The following is a 19,525-nucleotide window of genomic DNA, read 5'->3' as shown; positions in this document are numbered from 1 at the left end:
TTTAACAGCTGTTTTCAGAAACAAACTTCTTCTTCTGAAGTTCTACATCAACAACAACAATTGGTCTTTCGGCTGGTAGAATAATTGGTCCTTACTTTGATCTTTAACAGTTCTTTTCAGAAACAAACTTCTTTGTCTGAAGTTCTACATCACAACAACAATTGGTCTTTCGGCTGATAGAACAATTGGTCCTTACTTCTTTAGTAAAAGTTTCAACTGTAGTATCAACTACCGTTAACTTTGTCTATAACAGTAGTTTTCCTGAAGTTCAAAAACAAAATTCTTTACTCGATGTTCTATATCAACAAAAATAGGTCTTTCGGCTGGTAAAATAAGTGGTCCATACTTCTTTAGTAATTTGTTTAACTGTAGTATCTACTTCTGTTAACTTTATCTATAAAAGTTGTTTTCCTGAAGTTCAGAATCAAAATTCTTTATTTAAAGTTCTATATCAAAAATAATTGGTCCTTCGGTTAATACAATAATTGGTCCTTACTTTCTGCAGAAGTATTAACTATAAAGCAAATTCAAAAATATACTCACTGGCAAATGCTGCTGGATCTATGTTGCTCATTGAAAACGGTGGAAACGGGGTCGATGGAAATAACTTTTCACCTGGTGAAAATGGAAATGGAGCCGATGCTGGATGTGGTGGCATGGTATTTTCAATTTCTTCATCGTTTCCCGAACTGCAACGAAAAACAAAATGCAATAAGTTAATGAAACATTAAGTTTAAAGTTTAACCCCAATTAAGAAAGAAAACTTACCTCAAAGAACCTTTACCACAATCAGCACTCTGGGCACGATGTACCTCATGTTCAGCAGTCGAATCATTGCTATGTTCGTTATCATTATTAATGGGGCAAACTAATTCCATGGGTTCCGATTTAACATCGTCCGCCGAGCGTGTCAAAGGTGAAGGTGTTAGACTGCCTAATTTTTCACTTGAAGAGATTCCATTGCCATTGGTATTTGTATTTGAGCCATTGCCATTATTGCCGCTAACACTAAGCGAGGAACCATTACCTATATTATAATAATAAAGAAATCATGAAAAATATTTCTTAGGACAAAACAATTGCGCTAAGGACACTTACGTTTCTCATCTTTTGGTGGTGGTGAATTATTATTATTATGTTTCATGGTGGAAAAATCTGTGGGTGTTAATTGTGGTGAAGTACTGCGTGGATGTGGTATATCGGGACTATTAGTATTACTGGGTGGCAAACCATTATCCGAGCTACGTATACGTTTTAAAACATTATTGGGATCCTCAGCCGATGATGTTGATGTATTATGCTGTTCACGTCTGATCATGGCAATGTTACGTTTATACAACGGTAACTGGGTGGGTGGAAATGGTGGTGGCGGTGGTGAGCCAACAATATTACGCGGATACATAGGTGATTCATCCTGCATAGAGGTGTGGTGTGTATTTATAGGTGTGCGTATACCACTATTGGCGAGATTTTGTATTTGAAGTAATTGCTAATGGAAATTAAATTGTAATATTAATTTATAAGTTTATTTTTGTTTTTTAATTGTTAAATATTTTGTAAAATTTTGTTTTTTTTTTTTTTTTTTTGGGGGGAGGGGGGGGGGGAAATTAACTTACACTATTAGTTTCTTCTGCTTGTTGTTGTGTGAGGCCGGAAACTCTTAAAACTTCAGCGGTTTTAAGAAATGATTGTAAGGATTTTTGATGGACATTTACCTCACCATGATATATAAACTCAACCAATGAATGTAAATCATGAAAATTTACATCCTGTAATAAAATCACTGGGTGTTTACAGGGTGTACTCTGGAATAGAGATAAAGAAAAGAAAGGAAAATTATTAAAAATTTTATTTAAATTTTTTTTTTTTGTAAAGTTCTTAAAGTATTTTAAGGTTTTCCTATGTTTGTATTGTTTCCCTTAGTTTTATTCTTGAAAATAGAAATATTTTTATATTTATATATAAGTGATGATTTCATTTTGTTATGCACTGTTTTTTTTTTTTTTTGTACATATAGTTTGGTATCTGTATCTAAATATAGTTTATAACACTCATACTTCTTTTTCAGCATTCCAGTTTTCTACGCATTTAAGTGAATATGTATTGAGTATATAAGTTTGTATAACTTGCATGCAGACTGCATGTGATCGTTCATCTAGAAATTAGGTCATGCATCAGATGATAAAACATGAGATATTTTTTGCGGCTGTTTTGTCTGGCTGTCTGTCTGTCCATCCATCCGTCCGTCCCTCCAATGCCTTTATTGTCGTTGAAGACATTGTCGTAGGGTATTATTACAATTTTACACCATTGTAAAGATATGTATGTATTGGTGAGATATTTAAAAACAATGTTGATGATTGTTTTGTTTATTCCAGAGTAGTGGTGGTAACGAATTTCTGTGCCACAGGATGATCATGATTTTGCAAAAAATATGTATTTTTTCTGCTGTTTAGCAAATTTGTTGCAGTTTTTTTTTCTTTCTTGCTTCTTTAGTTGCTATTTTTGTAAAATTTATTTTACTGTGTGTGCTTTATTTTTTGGTTGCTGTTCAAATTGAGGTCAACAGATCGAAAATCTTGTTTAGGTCTCATTCATATTTACAAACACACACAGTTACAAAGTTTATAAGAAAAAAAAAATCAAGTACATTGAAAGAAATGTGTGTGCAATAAATATGCTTGGTTCATATAAATAAACAGCAACAAAGTTATTGCATTATTTTTTTTATAAACAAATTTATTTTGTTACAAACTTAAGTATATAGGGTGAGCTATATACTTACATACATACACACATATGTATGTATAGATCTGTTATGGCTAAAGTCTTTCAGTTTCTGTTGCTGGCAAATTTATTTGTTTATTAAATACATTATAATGAATGTATTTATTGAAGCTGCTAATTTACTGCATTGACTTTGTAATTTTTTGTATAACTGCTGCTGCTGCTGCTGCTGCAACGTTGTCCGTATAACACAATTTAGCAAAGCACCAACACAGCAGCAGCAATTATATCAACAACAACACCCAGCTTATTAAACAGAAATTAACAAGCAGCAAGAAAGTGGGCCATACCATTCAGTCCAGTCAGTATGTCTGTCTGTCAGTCAGTCCATGCCATAATATGTAGTTTACAAGTACTTACATTAGTATTATATACCTATACATACAATGTTTGTATTCATTTAACTCTGGCACCTCTTATTGAGCTCATTTTTGTGAGAAACGCCATTTTTTTTTTCAATTGGCAAAAGTATGTATTATTCGTTTTAATTTCAGTTGTATTTCGTTTTTTTTTGTTTGTTTTCTGTTAAAGCATTTTTGCTTAAAATGCAACTACACTTTCTAGAGGCTGCTATTTTTTCCACACCAAAAAAAAAACTGCATAAAAAGCTTTAACTGTTTCAATAAGAAATGAAAACAACAGCAAATTATCAACTCCCATAACAAATACACACAAAAAAAGTAAAACAACAAAGCTTAACAGCTGCAACATTTTGTTGTTTTACAGTTACACTGTTTTTTTTTAACCGTTAAACTTTTTAAGAGACAATTAGCATTACAAGTGGTTCATTTGCCAAAAACTAAAAAAAGATGACCGTTATCGTTTCCACTGCTTTTACTAGGTACTATCAGTAGATAGTTTTTGTTTTTGCTCTCATTTTATTAAGTGTTTGTCTTTTTTTGTACATTTTATGTTAAATAACAGGGTTGCTTTTTTTGCTTATACTTTTGTAGTTGTTGCTGTTTGCAGTTAAACCCCTAATTAAAATAATATTTCTATCTGCAGTTAATTAAATATTAATGACTTTAGAGTCTATCTCTAAAACAACAGAATTTTTGTATTTTCTAGATTTTCAGCACTTAATAAAATGGCAAGAAAAAAGGGCTGAACAGTGACTGGCAAAAGTTAAGTGACAGTGATTTTCCTTAGAAATCTAGGGTATAGACACTTAAGTAAAAACTTTAAACTTTATACCATGAGCTATTTGCTTTTATGTCATGCAGCCAGGTATGTTTGTGGGAAATTAGGACATCAAAAGCTTTTAAAAGCTATAACAGAAACATAAAGCTTATCGCAAAATCTTAGGGCAATAACTCGAAATTTCTTAAATTTTAAAGGAGTCCAAAATCAAACACAAACTTTGAAGCAGTTTGAAGTTTCTAACGCTTAATTGGAAAAGTTATAAATCAAAAGCTTTGAGGGAGAACAAAAGGAAATCATAAAGTTTAAAGCTGGTAAGGTATCTAAAACTTATTTATTATACGATTTAAAGAAAATCAAAAGCTTTAAGGATGAACAAAGTAAATCTTAAGTTTTGATAGAATCCAAAATTAATCATAAAGTTTGAAACAGTTTGATGTTTCTAAAACTTTTTTCTATAAGTTGTAAAGCAAATCAAAAGCTTTGAGAAAGAACAAAGTGAATTACAACGTTTAAAGCTATTTGAAATTTTTAAAACTTATTGGGAAAAGCTTTAAAGAAAATCAAAAGCTTTGAGAAAGAATACTTTAAATCTTAAGCTTTTAAGGTGTCCTAAATGAATCATAAATTTTGAAGCAGTTTGAAGTTTTTAAAACTTGATTGAAAAAGGTTTACATAAAATCAAAAGCTTTGAGGGAGAACAAAGTGAATCATAAAGTTTTAAGCTCTTGAAGTTTCTAAAACTTGTTTGAAAACCGTTTAAAGCAAATCAAAAGCTTTAAGAAAGAACAAAGTAAATCTTAAGGTTTGATAGAATCTTAAATGAATTATAAAGTTTGAAGCAGTTTGAATGAAGATTATACAATTTCATTAAAACAGTTTATACGCTTTAAACTTTTTCAATAAAAAGCTTTAAAGGAGAATAAAGTGAACAATAAGGTTTTAAGCTGTAGAAGTTTCTAAAACTTGTTTGAAAATCAAAGCTTTGAGGGAGAACCATGTTTGAAACAGGTGAAATCGTTTGAAGGTGACAAAAAAAGACCATGAAATTTTAAACACTGTATGCAGAGAGATTTGGTACACGCCTGGTACTAAATTGACACCAAAGAGTTTATAATTTTTAAATAACATCCGTTGTCAAAGTATATACATACGTACGACAACACTATGTAATGTTGACAATGCAACGTTGTCAACATTTCAACAATTCGTTGTCGAAATCTAAATTTTATACACATCCGTTGTCTAAATGTTAACAAACGTGTTAAGCTCACTATTGGTAACGGATTGTTTGTCAATAGTGAGCTTACCACGTTTGTTAACATTACATAGTGTTGTCGTACGTATATATACTTTGACAACAGATGGTATTGCAAAATTATAAACAGTTTGGTGTCAATTTGGTACCAGGCGTGTATATTTCTTTTTCCCTCTGTGTACAGTTCCTAAAGTTTGAAAGGTAAGATGGATAAGAATCTGAGTCATAAAGTTTGAAGTACCGCAAACTATTACGATATGTTCGAAAAAAGTTTGAAGTAGGCAACTTTTTGCTGGAGTTCGAATAAACTTATATTAAAGCCGGTGTCAACCTTAATTACATAGGGATTCCATATTACAAAGGAAGCAATAGTATGAAACCCTTAAAATTAGGATGAAATGCTTGGAACCATTTTAAAGGTAAAACGTCTGTCATTTGAATCAAAATAATCTCCAGTTATAAAGTAATTGACAGATCTTATAGCAGCGAAACCAAACTTTTCTATATTTATAGTGGAATTAATGATCTAACTTTCTCTAATTCTCTACAAGTCATACAATCTGGTCTAGGAATATTATTTTCTGCCAGAGTTTGATCTTTTATATACAGAGCAATTTAGTAAATGTTTCCTAAAACCCACTGTAAAGCTGGCAGCAGAGCGTTACCTTTATAAAACTTATTAGTGTCGCATAAGTACATACTAATTGTTTTGCTAAAAGTCGTAGCACTTTAAAACTTATTTTAATTTCAACAAAATGTTTCTTTGACTAAACAACAGCATCAGCAAGCAGTAGCCAACAGTCATCCTTCACAATGAACAATGCATGGTACTTGCTGTTTGCTTAATGTGTTCCCCCCCCCCCCTACAGTTTGTAATTCATTTATTGTAAATTTGTAAGCCTATTCAGAACAAAACAACTACTAGTATATCTTTTACACTAACACTTACAACAACAAAAACAAGAAATTAAAGGAAAAAATCTACAGAAAAGAGACTATATTATAATAGTTGTACAATTTTTCTTTTTTGCATATTGTGCCAACAAAGTTTTGTGCCATTTTAATTTGTAGCGAGAAGCTTTTTTTCTGCTACTTTCATTTTACAAAGCATTTGCTTATTTTTTTTTTTTTTTTTTTTTTGTTATAAATTTGTTCTTTTTTTTATTTGGTGTTGTTGTTTTGATAATGTAATTTAAATTATATATTTTATTATTATTTCTTTTTTGCTTGACCATGTTTTTTATTTATATTTTTTTGTTCAAGTCTTTGCTGTAGTTGAATTCAGTTTAGTTGCATTTGTTAAAGTTTTTTTTTCTGCTGTGTGTCTTTCAATAATTTATTTCGTTTTTTTTTTTTTTGTTCAATTGTGTGTTATGTTGTTGTTATTATTGTTTGTTGTTTTTTGCTATTTAGCAAATTAAATGTTGTATTCTTTTTTTTGCATTTTGTGTTGGATTTTGTATTTCTAGTTTTTTTTTTAAAGAAGTTTTTTTTTGTTGCGCGATATTTTATGCACTTCAAAGTATGCAAAATGTCGTGACATTACTAAGTATAATGTTTTTTAAGCAATTTTTTTTTAGTTTTTTGCTATTTCTTCAAAGTTGTTATTGTCTTTGTTGTTTTTTTCTATACATTAATTTTTGCATAAGTAGGCCCATTTTATTGTTTGATGCAAGAAGTTTTACAAATTTGTTAACGACTATTTTTTTTCAATTAGTTGCAAGTAAACTTGTCAACGCAGTTTTTTTTTTGAGATTTAATGCCAAATTTTGTGTTTTTTTATGGCTAAATGGAGTCAATTCAAATTGCTTTTAATTGTAGTTTGCTATTTAATAAGTTTTCTGTTTGGATTTTGGCCATAATAGACATTGTATTATAATGGAGAGTTTGTTAGCAAATTAGTTTTCCCTGTTGTTTTTTTTTTTTTTTAATTTGGATAAAAACTATTTGTTTTGCTTTTAAATGAAGAAAAGTAAAAAATTTCTGAAAAAAAAATTTTTTGTCAAAAAAAAAAAAAAAAGTTTTGTAAAAAAATTTTTTTTGTTAAAAAATAAAATTTTTAATGAAAAGCTATTTAAAAAAAAAAAAATAGTAAAAAAATAAATTTTGATGATAAATAATTTTTTGAAAAAGTTTTATTAAAAAATCTTTTTTTGTTCAAAAAGCTCTTTGAAAAGTATAAGTATTTCATTGCGTAAATTTCTTGCTTTTCAGAAGAATTCTTGTTGTAGAAAACTTGTTTGCAAAAATTCTCCTTACTGTAAAAAGCTCTTTGGAAAAGAACTTATTGCAATTCCTTTTCTAATCTTTTCACAGGAAACTTCTTTACAATAGTATGTAAACACAGCTTTCCCAGAATTCTTCCTTAAATTTTTAAACAAAAAGCATTCTATAAAAAAGTTTTTTGAAAAAAAGCTTTTGAAAAGTCTAAGTATTAGTATTATATTTCGTAAATTTCTTGTGAGTAAAAAGCTTTTCGCAAGAATTCTTGCTGTAGGAAACTTGTTTACAAAAACCCTCATTATTGTAAAAAGCTCTTTAGAAAAAAAAACTTAAATATTGTATTTAATTTTTTGAACTTTTCACAAAATCTTCTTTGAAGGAAACTTGTTTAAAAAAATACGTACAAAAAGCTTCCCAATGAGCTTTTTGCTCTTTTTAAATAAAATGTATTATGTTTTTAAAAAACTTTTTCGAAAAAAGCTTTTGTCAAAGGATATCTTTTTTACAAAAAAAGTATTTCACAAATATCTTATTCAAAAAGCTTTTTGAAAGAAAGTTTTTAAGCAAATATTACGAAAAAAGCATTTTAGAGAAAACTTTTAAAATAAGTAAAAAAAGCTTTTTGTAAAAAAACCTTATAAAGAAAACTTTCCTAAAAAAGCATAGCTAAGTTTCATAAAAGGCTTTTGTTAAACAATTTGTTTAAAAAATAAGTAAAAAAGCTTTTTAAAAATAAATTTTAAGAAAACTTTCCGAAAAAAGCATTTAACAAACTTTCATAAAAAATTTTTTTTTAAAAAGAGCTTTTTATTGAATAAATTCTTTAATAAGATTTTTATAAAAGAGCTTTTAATGTAAAACTTTTTGTGAAAAAAATTTTTTATCGAAAAATTGTTTTGTTTTAACGAAAATTTTTAAAAAGTCTTTTATTGAATAAATTTTATAATATTTTCATATAAATGCTTTCTATATAAAAATGTTTGCAATCTTTTTACATCTTTAATTTTTTGTGAAAAAAAAGCTTTTATCGAAAAAGCGTTTTGTTGAGGATAACAGCTCTACAAACATAAAATGTAGGAAATTATAAAATTAGTTTTAAAAGTTTTTAAAGATTTCCTTTATTTAAGAAAAGCTCAAATTAAAGCTTAAATTTCCTTTACATATTAAAAAGCAAAATTATTCCTATTGTCTACCATCCACTAACACATAACATAAAAATTACATTAATAAAACTTATTTTTTAAAAAGATTGTAATAAAAACTTCTATTATAATTGCATTAAAATTATAAAAAACCATGAAAAAAACAACAACAACAACAATAAAATATTTGAAAAGTGATGCGGTTTTAAAAACTAAAATGAAATTTGCTCATTTTAATGCCACAAACAAACTATACACAGGGCACGAACGAACAACAGCAAGAAATAAACTAAAAAAAAGGGGGCAATTCTTAAGAAAACCCCTAAAACTATGCAATACAAAATAAAGTTGTTTTTTCTAAAATAGTTTATCGTTATAGTTTGTTTGGCTGATTTTGTCTTTTGTTGCAAAAGCTAAAAGGAATGTAAAGCATTGTTGTCTTTTCTACCGCCAAAATGTGCCATTGTTTTTATTGTTGTTGTTGTTTTTGTACATTAGACCATAAATGTCTGCCGCAGTTTGTAAATTTTAGACTCATATTTGTTTTGGAGGTTTGGTTGCCTGAATCTTGCAGGTAATTTTTTAAGTTTTAGCATTTGTTATACTAACTGTGGCATTTAGCTTTAACTTTAATAGCAACCTAATTAATAAAAATAAAAATTATATACAAAACAGAAAAAAAAAAGAAACACATGAAAAGAAATTATTATAAAATATCACGTGCTGAAAACTGAAACCATATTTAGATGTCTTTTTTTTTGAGGTTGAGTTGTTTGCATTATGCCAACAGTTGTGAAAAGTTGCAAAACTGTTATTTCTTTTTCATAGGGAATTTCTAAATAAATTGCAGCAAGAAGTTTTTTTTGTTAAAAAATAGGCGTATTCTTAGAGTATGAAGGCAAATGTTTTTATTTACAACTTAACAAAAATATAAAAAAAAATAACAAATATTTTAAATGTTAGTTGTGTGTTTTGTACACATTTTAATTTATTTACTAACTTGCCAATTCAGTTTTTTTTTGTATTTTGGCGGTTTTCGTGCTAGATTTGTTAAGGTTCTGTTTATAAGTTTTTCTTTTCTTTAGCTTATTGCTAATGCCTAAAAAGTGTCTGTTGAAGGATATAGAAACGGGTATTGTTGTGTAGAACGCTTAGCAAGGATATCATTTAGTTTTCAGTTTTAAATTTATAATGTTTACAGCTGCAGTATAAAGAAAAATATATGAGTTTTTTTTTCTGCAAAAAATTGCAGTTTCTTGTTTAGTTTTATATACAAATGTGTTGTATGAATGGTTGGCTGTTAGCCTATTCCTGTCTTTATAAATTAACCCGTCATTTTTTGTCCAGGTCATGTATCCATTTAAGTCACTATTTTCTTAATTATTTAATAGCTTGATTAACTTGAATTCATTTATTCCTTGTCATGCAGAGAGAATCCAATTGCCACTTTAGAGCGTAATAGTCATCTGTTGAAATCGCTTGTCACTTTATTGTCTCCAAGTAATCTACCTAGTAGCCAATCCTGTGACCTTATGTTATCTCTATAGAAGTTATTTAAGTGTTACCTCGTAATCTGAAATAAACTATTTATCATGCAGAGAGAAGTCGATTGCTTCTTTGGACTAACAGAGTAATCAATTGTCACTTTATTATCCCTAAGTAGTCTAGTCTGTAGCCAGTCGTCGATCAAGTGTCTCTAAGTTATATAGTGGGAATTTATTTTAGCGTTCCCTGGTAACTAATCTGAAATGAAGACATGTACTTTTTGTCATGAAGGGAGAAGTAAAACTTCACTTCAGTAACCACAAGTACTCATGCAAGGAGTCGATCTTCAATTTTGTCTTCCTAAAAAAACCAGCCGTTCCTCATTTTGGTGTTCCTTAGTAATCTCGAGTGATCTCTTCCGATCGTTAATCTATACTTCTTCGGACTAACAGAGTAATTGTCACTTTATTATTCCTAAGTAATCTTGACTGGAGCCCATCGCCGATCCAGTGTCCATAAGTAATTTTATTATTTTTGTGTTTTTGTCATGCAGAGAGAAGTCAATCGATACTTCAGTACCTACAAGTAATCAATCAAGGAGTCGATCTTCAATTTAGTCTCCCTAAGTAAAACAGCCATTTGGTATTTTGGTGTTCCTTAGTAATCTCGAGTGATCACTTCCGATCGTTAATCTACCGAGCAATTATTTTTGTATTCCCTAGTAAACCTGATTGAAGACATGTATTCTTTGCTATGAAGATAGAAGGAAATCGGCACTTTAGAGGCCACCTGTAATCTACCAAAGAATCAATCTTCAATTAAGTCTCCCTGACGCGAAGTCAATCGTTATTTTAGTGTTCCTTGGTAATCTAGAGTGAAGACACTTAGAACATTGTAAAATTTGAAATAAAAGTAGACACCAATTGTCACTTTAATGTCACATAGTAATATAGCAAGTAGTTAGTAAACATCAAACTAGTTTCCCAAGTAAGCTAACAGGGAATTGACCATAACTTGCTAGTAGTCTTTGACTTGAGCGATAGTTGTATTTTGCTTAGGAGCTGTACACGATATGTCTATAGCTTTTTCTGTTACCTATGATAAACCCCTAGTACGAGACATTCACCTCGAACTGCCGGAAAAACTTAGAATAGTTATGAGTTATTATATTGTTAGTTTACGGTGTATTCTTCGGTTTTTTTTTTTTGCTGTTTAAATATGACTTGTTTAACTTATGAAGGAAAAAGTTTGACGTCGCATTTTAACTAAAAAAAAAAAAAATCCAACTAATGAAAGAGCTATTTATGACATTAACAAATGCATTTAAACAGAAAACTATTTAAACAAATTTACATTGTAGAAAAAACAACAACCTCAACTAAATATCTATACATAAACCATAAACTTTAACACGCAATTTTGTATAAAATTTAATAAATATTCTAATTAAAAAACAGAAATTTTAAAGGGAAGCATTTATAATAAAAACAAAATCCAATTAAAATATCGATATTTGCTAATGTTTTGGACCGAATATTCTTTCTAACAAAAGGTTTAAAAGACAGTGAGAAAAAAGCTCTCACTGGCTGATGTAGTTTTTAAACTTGTAAGCTTATATTAGGCATCGGCAAAGAGTGTCAAATGAGCTCTCTGTCTATCTTCGTATATATATGTATGTGTGAGCTGTTGTACATGTATAGGGTAGAGAGAGAAAGCTCTTCACATTATAAGAGAACTCTTTGCCTATCTCTATAAACTTGTAAAATTTCAAATTGATTAAAATTTTCAAAAATTAAAAATATTTTCACTTACCTTTAATAAATCTCTAAAATATGGACTGCACGCTGATAATACCACACGATGTGCCTTAATGCTACGACCCTCGCAAGCCAATGTGACATCGACGAAATCTTCATCATCTCGTAAATTCTCAAATGCTGATGTTATGCTACTTTGGTAGTTATTCCAGCGCAGACAAAAATGTTGAGTTTCATCCATTTTGACTGCGTGTATATTTGTTTTAATTACAACAACAGTTTAATATTCAATATTTTCTCTGATTTCTGATTTAATATTTAATTAAGTTAATTAAAGTTTTTAAAATTTTCAATAAAATTTTTGTTCAACAAAAATTTCTATAAATGTATGTTGTATATAATAAATCCGTGTGTGTTTTATTTCCAATATTTTTTTCTGGGGGTTGGTTTCTGTTGAAAATCTGTTTGGTTGATTGATTGGTTTCTTCTTTTGTGTTGTAGAGTTTTAAATTATTATGATTTTAAATTAAACGTAAACTGCAATGAGAAAAAAATGAGAGAATAAAGGTTAATATATTTTGTTGAATTTGTTTGATAAGATAAATTGTTTATTATGGCTTAGGAATTGTTTAGAGTTTAAAATGCATTTTATAATTTATTATTTATATGTGATTTTTCTAATCAATTAAGAGTATTTTTTTGTTTGCTGGCGTCATAGAAAAATGTTTGTGTTAATGAATGATTATGAATTATTTTATAGTAAATTTAAGAATTGCTTTGAAGTATTTATGATTTGGTAATTATTTCAATTCATTTTATCTAGGGATAAAGTTATAGGGAAAGCGATTAGTCAAGCCTTGAAGCATTTAAAAGTTAATAATTATTCTTAATTCTAAAATGTAGAGATGAAGTTATAGAGGGTACGATTTAGTTAGGTCCGTCTGTCTTTATTTTGGTTGAAATAGGGGTTAGTTACATTCTATAAACGAACATTTTGACATTAACGACACAGTTTTCGTAATTGCAATGAAACTTTTCATCGGACAGGATTCTATGATAATATCATAACAATAATGTAGAAGATTATCATCAGCTATAGTTGAGATATTGGCAAAGAAACTGACAAACTATCTACAGGAAGTTAGTTACATTCTATAAACGAACATTTTGACATTAACGACACAGTTTTCGTAATTGCAAAGAAACTTTACATCAGACAGGATTCTATGACAAAATCATACTATAATGTAGAACAGTATCATCAGCTATAGTTCAGATATTGGCAAAGAAACTTACAAACTATCTATAGAAAGTTAGTTACATTCTATAAACGAACATTTTGACATTAACGACACAGTTTTCGTAATTGCAATGAAACTTTACATTGGTCATTGGATACTATGACAAAATCATAACTATAATGTAGAAAATCATCATCATGTATAGTTGAGACATTGTGAAAAACCTGAAAAACTATCTATAGGAAATTAGTTACATTCTATAAACGAACATTTTGACATTAACGACACAGTTTTCGTAATTACAATGAAACTTTTCATTGGATAGGATTCTATGAAGTTACAGAGGAAACGATTTATTTACGTTTGTCTGTCTTTAAGTTGGTTGAAATGGGGGTTTTAAGCTGTCAACAGAATGGATTAAGCTATGGTTAAAATATTGGGAAAGATACTGACAAACTATCGGACATCGGATATTATGACAAAATCATAACTATAATGTAGAAAATCATTGTATCAATGAAGGTTCTTCTTTCATTGTAAAAATACTTCTAAGATATCAATATCAATAACTGAGCTATGAGCAGTAGATTGCGATTGCTGCCTATAAATTTCTCTTAATAAAGTTTCTAAGAATTTCTTAATCTACATAGTTCTCTATGACGAACGAAAAATGTGAAACCCTTTGCCATTTTCAAACTAAATTTAAAAAAAAACTTAAAATTTTTAAACTAATTTCAAAAAAAAACTTGTTCATTTAAAAATATATTTTGTATTAACGGTTAAAAAAACTGTTCTAAAATAAACAATTTAGCTTTTTTTTTTAACTAAAAGTTTGTTGTTTATTTGTGTTGTTAATTTTAGACAAAAAATGTATAATAAATTTCTAATAAAAATAAATAAAACAACACAACAATAATACGATTAATATGCATACATATTGGTGTTAATAAACCCATTGAATCATTCCTGTTTGTTTCATGGTCAAGGTTTTTATTTTTATTTTTTTGACGAAAAATAAAAAAAAAAATATTCAATATATTTTCTTAAAAAGCAAACAATTGAAAAAAAAACAACTCTATTAAAAATGAAATGCTCTTCTCTAATACCAAAAATATTGTCTGGGTTTTGTTGTGAATTTTGCTTTTTCTCAAAGAAAACAAAGCATAGCAGAATAACAATTACTTAAATATAAAAAAACTAACAAGAAAAATAACTAAACTTTCACTCTCATTTAATATTTTTGTCGAACATAAACTGATCATAGAAATTGAGCAGAAAGCTCTCTCTATGGTTATTTGTTTGGGGTTTTTTTTTAGAAAGAATGCATAATTTTTGTTGTTGTTTTTTTATATGTTTGTTATATTTGCAATTATAATAAATAAATAACAAAAAAAAAAAAAACTGTTATTTACTTAGACTATTTTTATTGTTGCTATTTTGAGTTTTGTTGCTCTTTTCTGATTTACTTTATGAAAAGGGGCAACAAGCTTTAGCTGTTAGTTTGACTTTTTATTTTTATTATATAAAAAAAATTTATATTAGTTTTGATTATATTTAATGTTTAGTGCAGTTTGTTGTTAAGAGCCCCCATTAGAGAAAGAGAGACAGAGAGAGAGTGAATAATCTAATCTGTTCTTTTTTTTTTTCGTTTTTTTTTTACTATGAAAGTGAATTTTTTTCAATTTCAAGGTTATAAGTTTGTCACTATCTCACCTTTTGTTTTTGTGTTATTGCAGTACTATTTGTTTTATTGTTATTATTATTTTTAGTTAATATTGTTTTAAATTATTTTTTGCAATTTTGTATGCAATTTGAGTTGGGTTTATAATTGTGACACTTTTTAAAAAAATTTGAAATTTTTTCGGTTGTTTTAAGGAAATTCAACATTTTTCTTAATTAAAAAAGGAAATTTTTAAAAAATGTTTAAGTTTTTTTTTAAGTAATAGTTTAATGATTTTTATAATTTTTTTTTTTTTTGGTTTTAGTAAGAATTATTGCATTTCATTATTCCATTTTATATTTTTTAAAATTTTTTTAGATTTTATTTTTATATTTTAAATTAATTTTTAAAGCTTTTTAATTAAAATGAATAGTTTTATTAAATTTTTGTTCTACAAAAATTTTTAAAAATTTTATTTTTTTAGTTTTTTTTTAAATTAATTCAGTTTTCATAAATTTTTGTTTATTTTTTTTTTCCAATTCTTGTTTAAATTTTTTAAAAAACTCTTGGGGTTTTAAAATTTTTCAAAGATTTTTTTAAACTTTATTTTTTTAAATTTTAAATTTAAATAATACAAATTCTTGCTTTAGTTTAGTGCTTTAAAGTAATTTTATTTTTATTATAGTTATTTATTTCAAACTTTTTTAACGATTTTTTTGAACTTGAGTTTTTCTAATTTTTTTTTGAACCGTTTCAAACCGACTTTTTTTTATGAACGACCGACCGACCGAGCGCTTAAAATTTAAGTTTTAAATTCTTTACCGTTATTTTCTTATCAAATTTGATTTTAAATAAATTTTATTTCTATATATTTTTTCAATTAACACTTTAAGGATTTTGTTGTAGTATTTTTTTTTTGTTACTCAAATTGTTGGTGGAATATGCGCAACTGACCCTGGACTAGCGTTAAAAAAGCGCATTAAGCAACTGCTAAAAAAACTATCCAAAATATTCACTTGAACCGCGCAAACTGCTGCGCCCAAAACAAAAATTCATATAATAAAAAAACCGCCGCATACAACTACAGCAACAACAAACAGCAAATACTATAAGAACAACAGCAACAACATTTAATATTTCATACTGTATACAACAACAGCAAGAACGCAATAAACACCGTCGTCGTCGTCATCATCACCATTCATCCAACAGGAGTTTGCTGCTGTTGCTGCTCTTAATGTTTGTTGTTCTTGTTTGAGGGAGTGTGTTGGTTTAGAGGAGAATTTCTTTGCATTTTTTTTGTTCTCCTCTTCTACTCGTTATTTTTTGCTTATTTTCTACTCTATGTATTAGAATTTATTTCCCAAAAATTTTTTGGTTGATTTATGTACCCTACCATGGGTAATGTTAAGTTTGTCAATGTATTGGTAATTCAAAAGAATTATTTCGGCTAAGTCCGTCTATCCGCCGTTATTTACAAAGTATCACAATTTTCTCAGCTTTCTGAAAACTTAAAGATATATATTCATATATATTTCAGTCCACTTGACTTATAAATGTCTCGATGCCCCAAAATTTCGACATTAGAGAAAAGTGTGGCCCCTAGAAAACTTTTAAAGATGTTTATTTAAAGGTCATAATTGTAATTATAATCGTAGCGAAAATCAATGAAATCGGTCCATAAATGAAAAATCTATAAGCTATAGAACTCGATAGTCCCCGATATTTTTGCAAACATATTTCGAAATCCAATTATGTACTGATTGTTAAGCTTGAAGGGTATTCAAAATCCGCCAACGCCATGCCTCTCACTTTTTTCACTATATGTGTCTTAAATTCTATGTTTGTTGTAGTTGTTGTCGTCGTATTCTGCATTAATGTATTGTGAGTTGTTGTAGTCTCGACGACGTATTCTGAAACCGTGAGATTTTTTTCTTTTTTCATACAATATTCTCGCACTCTATTCTGTATTCAGTCTTTTTTTTTGTTGTTCGCAAAAAAATTCATTTTTTGGGGAATATATTTTTTTATTTTATTTATTTATTATTTTTATAGTAGGTATAGAAATTTTTGAACGAAATAAATTGTGTTTTTGTATTTGTTTAAATAAGTATTAGCAATAGTTGTTGTTATTGCTGATATACACAGTTCTTTTTTTTTTCTAATAGTATGAGTGAAGAGAGTAGTTAAAAAAGAGAGTTAAGTTAGTTTTTGTTTCAAAAAAAATTTTTTGGGGAATATGCAAAAAAACTAACAGAACATTATCATACAAAAAGCACTCAAACAAAAATTTTTGGGAATATTACCTACCTATGCATTTTTTAACTAAGTTCAAATTTCGTGATTTAATGTAAATCTAACAAAAACAAATTATACGAAAAAAACTTATTTTTATTATAGTTTTTTAGTTTTATTTCTAATATTTAAATTAAAATTTTTAGGTGCTTTTGTTCTTAAAATTTTGGGTTTTTTTATTTGGGTGTGATGTGTCATCATCTTTAATTTAAATAAAACATTTTTATATGTCTTTAAAATTGCTCTATATAGTATTTATTTGAAACAAAAAAAACATGTTTAACTTTAAACATTTTAGTGTTTGTCTCAAGAAAACATTCATCATTTTTTTTGTTTGCCATACAGAAATGGAAAATTTATTACTACAGTAAAGCCTGGTTAAAAACCACTTCAAATATACCTTTAATAAAACTAGAATAAAAAATTTCTAGATCATAATCACATGATTGGCTTCCTTTTTAATTCTCACAGAAATTTCTGAACTTTGACCCTTCAATAACTTAATGAATCTTTATTTTCTTCCCCAAACGAATTGTTCTACAATTTTAGTTTTTTTTTCTTAATTCCTTTCCGACTTTAAGGACTAAACGATTTTTTTTTTCACGAAGCCTTTTCAAATCTTTAAAATTAGAATAAAATTAGTTATTTCGTTAGTTCCTAAGATGACGTTCTTGAATATTTTCTGTTTTATTCCCGAATGATAAACTGTTTCATTTCGATTCAGTATATTCTATATATAAATCCCTAAAAGTACAAATATGTTTCAATTTTGATACCTTATAAAGATCTCAGACGCTTTAGCTTTGGCCGTTTTGAGTTTATGACAACTGATGATGGATCTGATGTAATATTCATTCTCTTTTCAATATATCAACCATCCATACTTCTAATATAACCATCTAAACTTGTCAATAGATCAGTTAAAAGATTAGCCGCTAGACTAGTGATTGATATTCAATTGATATATATATTATAATGTCTATATATAAGTCCATAAATATGTGGATATACCAGTCAATCCAGGCTAGTCCAAAACCATGTCAACAGATCAGCCCATAGGCTTGTTAATAGACTTGTCAATATACTAGTTCTTAAACTTATCAAATGTCAAAGGATTAGTTAAAAAACTTGTCAATAGATCAGTCAATTGGCTTGTCCATAAAAATTGGCAATAGTCAAAATATTAGTCCATAAAAATATCAGTCAGTATCAGTCAGTAGACTATTCAATAAAAGACAGTTGCCCCTGTATGGAACCTACTATGATTATTCATGAACTTGTTAATAATCTAGTCAATTCAGGCTAGTACAAAAAACATGTCAATATATCATTAAACTAGTTAAGAGTTTTGTCAATAGACTAGATCTTAAACTTATCAAATGTCAATAATCCACTCAAAAGATTACGGCAAAAACTTTTCAATAGATCAGTCATTAGACTTGGCAACAGACTAGTATAAATATACTAATCCATAGAATTGTCTATTGACTTATCCATTATAGTCAATAAACTAGTCAAAATATTAGTCCATAAACATGCGAATAGATCAGTCAGTAGACTAATCAATAGAAGACAGTTGTCCCTATAAGAAAACTATGATTTTTCATGGACTTGTTAATAATCCAGTCCAACCAGGACAGGACAAAAACTTGTCAATAGACAGACTAGTTCTTAAACTTATCAAATGTCAATAATCCAGTGAAAAGATTGGTCCAAAAACTTGTTAATAGATCAGTCAATGGACTTGACAACTGGCTAGTCCAATACACTAATCCATAGACTTGTCAATTGGTTTGTCTATAAACTTGCCATTTGTCATTGAATTTGTCAAAACATTAATCCTTAAACTTGTCAATAGATCAGTCAGTAGACTAATCAACAGAAGACAATTACCCCTATAAGGAAACTACAATTATTCATGGACCGATCTCGAAAAAAAATTTTAAAAATAAATTTTTGGTTTTTTATATCTAAATGCTAGACATTAATCTAGCATCCTAAAACTTTCATATAGAACTTAAAGCTTATTTAAGAATTGTTCACAAAGCTACTTTTAAAACTAGTTTTATGCTCACATTTATATTCCCTGTTCCTATTACTAAAATTCTATACACATAGGAATATTCCTTTTGGATTCCCCACAAAATGAAATATTGAAATGTTTATTTCCATTTTTTTTTAATTTTGCATTTTATCTTACTTTTTTTTGGTTTTTGATTCTTTTTTTTAAGCACTAAGAGAGCTCTCCATAAAATTCTATTTTTTATATTATGTATTATTATATTATTTTATATCTGTTTTTTTTTTTACTTATATTGTTCATACTTGTTGTTGTTTGTGTTTATTTTCGCTATTTTCAAGGTTAAATTTTAGTTAGGAATGGAACAATAAAATGTATAGTAAGAGTGCAAAGTAGTAGTAGTTGAGTGTATTAAAAAAAAGATATACATTCAAACTTACATATTTATGCACTACAAACATATAAACACAACTATATGTGTTTAGTTTTGTATACTTATAATGATGACTATACTATA

At 27.9% G+C, this 19,525-nt stretch overlaps 1 protein-coding gene across 4 annotated transcripts in view; it reads right to left on the bottom strand.

Moving 5' to 3' along the window:
* The window catches only part of LOC119612736 (broad-complex core protein), a 78,127-nt gene that overhangs the window by 26,399 nt on the left and 32,203 nt on the right, over positions 1 to 19,525 (bottom strand). For all 4 annotated transcript variants that reach the window (XM_037968593.1, XM_037968607.1, XM_037968600.1 and 1 more), the window contains exons 3-7: positions 11,848 to 12,329; positions 1,617 to 1,805; positions 1,099 to 1,489; positions 769 to 1,027; positions 544 to 689 (exon numbers count right to left, since the gene is read on the bottom strand). In XM_037968593.1, coding sequence (XP_037824521.1) covers positions 544 to 689; positions 769 to 1,027; positions 1,099 to 1,489; positions 1,617 to 1,805; positions 11,848 to 12,033 — 1,171 coding nt within the window. In that variant the 5' untranslated portion in view covers positions 12,034 to 12,329. The remainder of the gene's footprint in view (positions 1 to 543; positions 690 to 768; positions 1,028 to 1,098; positions 1,490 to 1,616; positions 1,806 to 11,847; positions 12,330 to 19,525) is intronic.

Source organism: Lucilia sericata, unplaced genomic scaffold, assembly GCF_015586225.1.
Source record: "Lucilia sericata isolate MDLA Ls3-8-SP2 unplaced genomic scaffold, ASM1558622v1 Contig000036F_arrow, whole genome shotgun sequence".
NCBI classification, from domain to species: Eukaryota; Metazoa; Arthropoda; class Insecta; order Diptera; family Calliphoridae; genus Lucilia; species Lucilia sericata.
This window is presented reverse-complemented; position numbering and strand designations above follow the sequence as displayed.